General features: G+C 42.6%; 1 protein-coding gene across 1 annotated transcript; it reads left to right on the forward strand.

Moving 5' to 3' along the window:
- Positions 1-5,955: 5,955 nt before the first annotated feature.
- LOC147418769 (uncharacterized) lies at positions 5,956-6,402 on the forward strand. The gene has a single exon (XM_086505532.1). The coding sequence runs from the start codon at positions 5,956-5,958 to the stop codon at positions 6,400-6,402; it is 447 nt and encodes a 148-aa protein (XP_086361658.1).
- Positions 6,403-7,461: the final 1,059 nt, after the last annotated feature.

Here is a 7,461-nt window from a genome sequence, read left to right on the forward strand (position 1 = left end):
TTTTGCACATTGCACGCCTGCCTCCATTCTGAGGTACGGTATCGTTGAAAGCGGTCCAACCTAATGCCTATTCCTTGGGGAGAAAGAGATAGGAAGAGAGAAAGAAAGATAGAGAAGCTAAGGAGAAGAAGAGAGTAGAAAGTAATTTCTAAATTCCATCGGCTTCATGTAAAGAAGGTCTTTTTTGTAGCACTCTACAGAAGCAAAAGCATACCCGCACTGTGCACACCACAAAATGGTTGCTTCACCTACAACCGTTTCTCTTTATCTCCCTATTTCTTTATCTTCCTCTCTCTCTCTCTCTCTCTCTCTCTCTCTTATTCTCTTTCTCTCTCTCTCTCTCTCTCTCTCTATCTCTCTCTCTCTTTCTTTCTCTGTCTATTTCTCTCTCTCCCTCTCCCCCCCCCCCCCCCCTCTCTCTCTCTCTCTCTCTCTCTCTCTCTCTCTCTATTTCCCTCTCTTCCTCTCTTTCCCTCTCTCTCTATTTCTCTATTTTCCTCTCTCCCTCTCTTTCCCTCTCTCTCTTCCTCTATCTATCTATCCCTCTCTCTCTCTATCTATCTTTTTCTCTATCTATCTATCCCTCTCTCTCTCTCTCTCTCTCTCTCTCTCTCTCTCTCTCTCTCTCCCCTCTTTCTCTTTTTCTCTCTCTCTTTCCCTCTCTCCCTCTATCGATCACTCTCTTTCTCTATCTCTATCTCTCTCTCTTTCCCTCTTTCTCTCAATTTCTCTCTCTCTCTCTCTCTCTCTCTCTCTCTCTCTCTCTCTCTCTCTCTCTCTATTTCTGTGGTGATCTTCAAATATTCCACCATGGGAGACAATCAAGAAGGGCAATATACTTCTTTCCTTATTTGTGTCAAGGAAGTACAAAGTGTCAAATATTGACGTCTACCTCGAGCACCTTATCGAGGAGTTGGAGGAGTTATGGAAAGGCATTCTTGTTGTAGATGTCTCACTTGCAAAGGGGGGGAGAGAAGCCATTGTGAGGGTAATCCTTATGTGGACTATGCATGACTATCCTAGGCTTGGAGAGATTTTTGGTATATCCTTTCTCCTCTCTCTCTATCTCTCTCTCTCTCCCTTTAGCCCTCTATCTCTCTAACGATATGATATGTATGCAGGTTTTGTCCACATCGGGTCACAATGCATGTCCTACTTGCAGGCCATCATTGGTGAGAGAGAGGCTCGATGCCTTGCACAAGATAATCTATCCAAACAACCATCGTTTATTACCCCAATGTCATAGCAAGCACAAGGCTCCAACACATGGGAAGACACCTCTAAAGCTCACGATGGCAAATTGGGCAACCATTTGGGAAGAGCACTACAACAACAATCCAGCTCTATGTCCTCCACCAAAAGGTATGTCAAGGTATTCCATATTTTTATGGCTTCCATAAGGACTTAAAAATACAACGCCTCTTAGGCCTTTGTCACACTAGAACGCCCGCCAAAGTGTGATTTGCAGGTGTGGCCAGCCCATTGATGTCACATTGGGACATGTAGGAAACATTGGCCATTCCTCTCAAGCAATGAGAATAGCACAAGTGGTAGATCATCCGTCTTTGGCGTTGCACGTCAGGGCTCAAAACCTCTCAAATACTTTCGCGTGTATACTTTTGCAGATGGCTGCGCATTTGGAAAGTTGGCCAGGCATGCGAGGCCCCTCTGACATCCTCTCACGGCTAGCTTTCTCTTTTTGTAACGGCGAATGAGCGGACGCCAAATCAGCATGGTCATCCATTCCCAGTCCCAGTGTGACACCAGCCTTAGATCCCATGCACATATTCAAGAATGTAGACCAAACACTACGGGACCACATTATTGGCAAGAAGGACCCATTGGGTGCGAGGGAGGGCTTTTGAAACGTCTCCCTACCTCTGATACTCCACGCCGTTCCCCCAATGGAAAGATTGTGCTTCCTAAAGCACTATGGATGCTAGCCAAAGAAGAATTAGACAAAGTGAAGGGTACCATTGCTTCTATTCGCACACTAACACGATAAATGAGGTCGTTAAAGGGATATTTCACAAAAGCGAAGAAGGGTGGAAGTGTTCAATTGTATGGGTTGAAGTCCCATGATTGGAACAATATGCTTCAGGTAATGTCCCTCTCCCTATTCTATCTATAGTTTGTGTGTATGACTTTCTCTCACTTTCCCTTTCTCTAATATACATTGTAGTTCATTCTGTCGGTGAGTATGTGTATATGTCGGGATAAGAAAGTCGGGATGCTATTTTCAAACTTGGAGAGCTAGTAAGGTACACCACAAGACTCCACTCAACTACACTTTTTTAATGTACACAATAATGTCAACTAGCACTTAGTGTATCCTTGTGTGTTTTCTTGCAGATTTGTGAGCTCCAAGGAAATTGAAATAGATGCTATCCCTGCTTCTCAAACACTTGCAACAGAAAGTATGTGTGCCATTGAGGATGCATTTCCTCGATCGGTCCTTCTTAATCCACCTCTTCGTTCACGTGGTGGAGGATATCGTTATGTGTGGAGCAGTGCACACACGATGGATGTTCTTCTTAGAGAGGTTTTTAAATACTCTCAAAGATTATGTGTGGCTACGGTCTCAACCAGAGGCATGTATGGCTGAAGGGTGGATCATACAAGAGGCATTTGTTTATATCCCAAAGTATTTGGCACAAGTTGATCCTTCAATGCCTCGCATGTGGTCAGAGAAGGAAGATGCAAGGATGACTTCACACTTGCCAAGTGGAAAGAAAAAACAACTTAACATGAACATGAATCTATCCCGAGTGGTCAATAACTTTTGTATTCTCAATGCAAAGGTTATGACCAAGTGGGTGGACTTGTGGACAGTGGAAAAGGCAAGGCATTTACAAGAGAGAGAAGCATGGAAACAAGCACATGGAGGAAGGAGGACACCCCCAGTGCCTAAACACCTTGCATGTTTCCCAGATATCATTAGTGCGGAGTGGATTCATAAGAGAATGACCGAAGCAAAAGCGCGTGGAGAAGGCATCGCCAACAAAGAATGGGAGTATGGACGAGGCTACATACCAAAGGTAGAGTACTCATATACCTTAACCATATTGTAATTTTTTTTCTTGATTTTGTCTTTGTATTTAATAAAAGATATTTTCCTTATTTTGTAGTGCTTTTCCTTTAATTCTATGTGGTCAAAGGGTTGTCACTTTTGTATGCGCCACATTGACGAGCGTAGAATCACCATGGATTGTGGCATCATGAGAAACTTTGACACAAATGGTGATGAAGCCAGGTACTGTGTAACTATTGAAAGGATACTAAAGGTTAATTTTAGAACCTTTCATACCTTCATCTTCGAGTGCAAGTGGTTTGCAAATGTGTCTAGACGACATGAGAATGGCCTCTACATGGTGGACTCTAGTGTGCATCACACAGGGAGGTATGACAATTTAGTTTTACCACGCAATTGTGAGCAGGTGAGTGACTACCTTTTTTATTCTTAGTTGCTTGTAACATTAATTATACCAATGTTACTCACTTTTTGAGCTTCTCTTCTATAGGTCATCTATATCTCAACAATCCACCAACCAAAACTTTGGTTCCTAATTCCCATAACACCTTAGGAGAGAACCATTGTTTCCACTGATGAAGTGAATATCATCTTCAACCCTCTTCCACCTCCTACTTTGGATGAGGTGGAGACAGAGGAGAGAGAGGTCGATGAATCAAGTCCGGCGGCGACAAGTCCTTGTGAGGATGATTGTCATGATGATGAAGATGATGAGATGGAGGATAATGAATTTGAAGATGATGAAGCTAACGAATCCATAAACGACAATTCGGTTTCTCTCTTGATTGATTTAGGAGCCATGGGCTTAGAATTGGATGATGCTTCTTGTAGGGATCTTTTGGAAGATGATTCATAAACATTTTGCATACTTTAAGTTATGAAGATTTTTGGTCGTGTAATCCATTCATCTCTCTCTCCCGCCTCTTCCTCTCTCTAATTTTGTGAACATTCTCAATTATGTTAATCAAGTGACATTGATTAGTTTAGTTATAACCAAGTGTAATCCAAATAGATAACTATTGTTACATGTTTTCATATCTTTTCAAATTAAATAAATTTGAAACTTTCATATAATATTCTTTAATTTTTATTGAGAGGAGGGAAACACCAAAATTTGAGAAAGGGGGGGGAGGGGGGGAAGGGGGGATGTTTAAGCCAAAATTTGAAAGTTTAGGCGCTAAATCTCTCCATGGAAATAAACACGATAATAATAGCGGCAATAATTGAGGTAAACACCGCGGTAATTAATAATCGTGAAAATATTTGCGGTAATAGTTTTAAATACCCCCCCCCCCCCCCCCCCCCCCCCCCCCCCCCTCTTTCCTCTCCAGCTGAATTTGGACCTTCTCTCTACAAAACACGGTAAAAGACTGCGATAAACAATTAGAGATTTGCATAGTAACCGCAAGCTGATCTAGGCGAGTACATGACGATTCTCGGTTGTCTTGTATATCTGACATATTCACTCCCGGATATCTGCCACATTGTTTCGATATTGAGTCCTTTCTTCACTAAGCCTCACCAACTACATTGGAATCGTGCTACCCGTATTCTGCGGTACATACATAGTATGATGAACTATGGAATTTTCTATGGTCGTTCTAGAGGTTGCACACTACGGGGCTGGTGTGACTCCAATTGGGTGGGTAACTCGGATACTCGGTGCTCTATTACAATAATTTTCACATCGGCTCAGGACCCATCTCTTGGAGCAGCAAGCGGCAACCCACTGTTGCGTTTTCATCTACAGAGGTGGAGTATAGATGTCAGGTGCACATCTAGCCCTATGTGCATGTGAACAAGCTACACCTTCATCTTGGGCCTAGGATATCTTAGGAGACTGTCCTGGCACCTTTGTGAGCCTATACGTAGGACGTGCATGACCGCACAGTTTTAGTTAGTATGCATACCCTCAGATTGCACAAGGCAGACACGCATTGGTACACGATCGTGCTGAGACTATCACAGTTTTAGAGCATGTTTTAGAACAGTTTTCAGAGCATTTTAGAGTATTTTAGAGCATTTTTAAAGTCACTTATTATTATTAATAAGTGATTATTATTAATAGCCCATTGTGAGAATTCTGGGATTGTTAGACCTGAGGATTATTTTGCTTAAATAAAGGCCTCCATCAAGTACTTTCAATCATCGAAGGATCATAGTACCAAGTACGAGCAGTACGCAAGTACCTACGATGGTAGCACCAACAAACTCTGGCGTTTAGGGCAGCCCCCCTAACTCTAGCGTTTTCAGCATTCTCAACATCAGCACACGAAGGGCCAACGTTTTCCCCTCTAGCGTACACCTTGGCCCAACGTTTTTCCTACGGCACCCTGGCAAGTCTAGTGTTTTCCCCTGCAGTCATCTATTGGGATTAGCGATCTCTGCTTGGTTAGCAAGTCCAACATTCACTTAGCATCAGAACCATTGTATCAACAAGTGCGTAATCTAAAGAAAATACCACTCTAGAAATAGAGTGGGGGCCCTTGGAGGGGGGTTGGGACCCCATCTGGCATCATTCTTCTTTCTCCAACCTCTCACTCACAGTATTCTCTATCACAACACATCTCAGTATCAAGTAAAGGAACCTTGAGTCTGTGTTAAAGTACCATTCTTGAGCTTCAATATACAACACTTCCGCTGCACCTAACAATAGGGCAGCTTGCTTTGCTGCTTGTGAGGCTATATGGCTTCGGAGGTTACTTGGGGACCTTACACTCTTAGATGAAAGTACATCAAGGTCCCCTCAAAGTCTGCTCATGAGTATGAGAAAGCAGTGAAGTTATGATCAAACACTTAGCTTTCTTAGAAAATTATTGGGGCGAGTCAGCCGTACAGATTACTATTTGGGTTACTTGATAGATGCATGTAAAATTATTGTGCTTTTGAGAGCTCTGGTTGCCTCTGTGTTAGGTATCGCAGTCATGCGGCAAAGTAATGTGCTAGACAACAATGCTACATTTTCGGATACTTGGGGAGATCTTGAGGTTGAGGGACTAGCTGCATTGAATCTTAATAAACCTTTGAGTATCAAAGGAGCACATTCGCATAAAATGGACTTGACTGCAGCAGTGGATGTTGGGAATGTGGATGTTCAAGTAGAGTTTTTTCCCTTGCCTCTTTTTCATCTCGCAGATAAGCAGTTGGCACTACCTGGCAGTAAAACATGGGCATTCTCAGTGCCTTCTGTTCATGAGAAGTGGTGGAATAAAATTGAGGGCGCACATGCTACTGTTCTAATGTTCAAATTGCAACTACTACGCGTATCCTATGGTAGAGACATGTTCACTGTTCTAGATTTTTTTCCTCCGTATGTTAGCGTTCCTCGAAGATTGCAGTCACTTTGCTTTGAAATGCCGTTTGAAGATTAGGATGATCTATGTGCAAGTCCTCAACTTAGAACTCAAGAAGATTTCTTGTCACGTGCGAGACAACAGTCAAAGAACTATGCATTCATAGGGCCAAGTAATTTGGGTGCCGATTCATGGTCGTGTTTGAAGGAGATCAACCCAAGAACGTTTATTTTCTTTGTTCTTCAATCCAAAAGCACTATATCTGGTTGTTATGTCACCTGTGATGACAAGATCTTGGACTCATGTCTGCATGATCGTGAAAGGTGGCATTAGGAGAAACTTGGACTCAATTTTGGGCCCGGTAAGAAACGCCAACTCAGCATAGAGAGAGGTAATTATGAAAAATGAAAAGTTTTTTTTTGGAATTCTATTTCTCATAGTACATACGTAAAAGTTTGCTCAATCACTTAAATGCATGCTTGTACAAAACACATAAGAGTTGTTTTCAAAATACAAAAATAATGCCACGGAATAGAGGCACAAGTATCAATCACCTTTTTATGAAGTACTCGCAATTTAAATTCGAACAGATTGTACTTGATAGTGATTGATAGGTACTATTTAAGACTATGAAGGAGTCAGAACCAAGCGAATAGAGGCGCTTGAGGGGTCTCTGGGACCTCTATTCGCTTGGTTCTGACCTTATGAGGCCCTAGGATTAAGATATAGCACTTTTTAAGCCCACGGATGCATCCGGAACGTCCAAAAACCATAGGATAGCTCTTTAAAACACTGAAATCTGACGTCTCTAGCTCAAGATATAGCATTTTTAAGCCTAGGGCCTCATGAGGTCAGTACCAAGCGAATAGAGGCCCTTGAGGGGATCTCAAGGGCCTCTATTCGCTTGGTACTGACCTCATGAGGCCCTACGCTTAAAAATGCTATATCTTGAGCTAGAGACGTCAGATTTCAGTGTTTTAAAGAGCTATCCTATGGTTTTTGGACGTTCCGGATGCATCCGTGGGCTTAAAAAGTGCTATATCTTAATCCTAGGGCCTCATAAGGTCAGAACCAAGCGAATAGAGGTCCCAGAGACCCCTCAAGCGCCTCTATTCGCTTGGTTCTGACTCCTTCATA

Source organism: Adiantum capillus-veneris, chromosome 29 (assembly GCF_014529385.1).
Source record: "Adiantum capillus-veneris isolate H3 chromosome 29, ASM1452938v2, whole genome shotgun sequence".
Classification (NCBI taxonomy): domain Eukaryota; kingdom Viridiplantae; phylum Streptophyta; class Polypodiopsida; order Polypodiales; family Pteridaceae; genus Adiantum; species Adiantum capillus-veneris.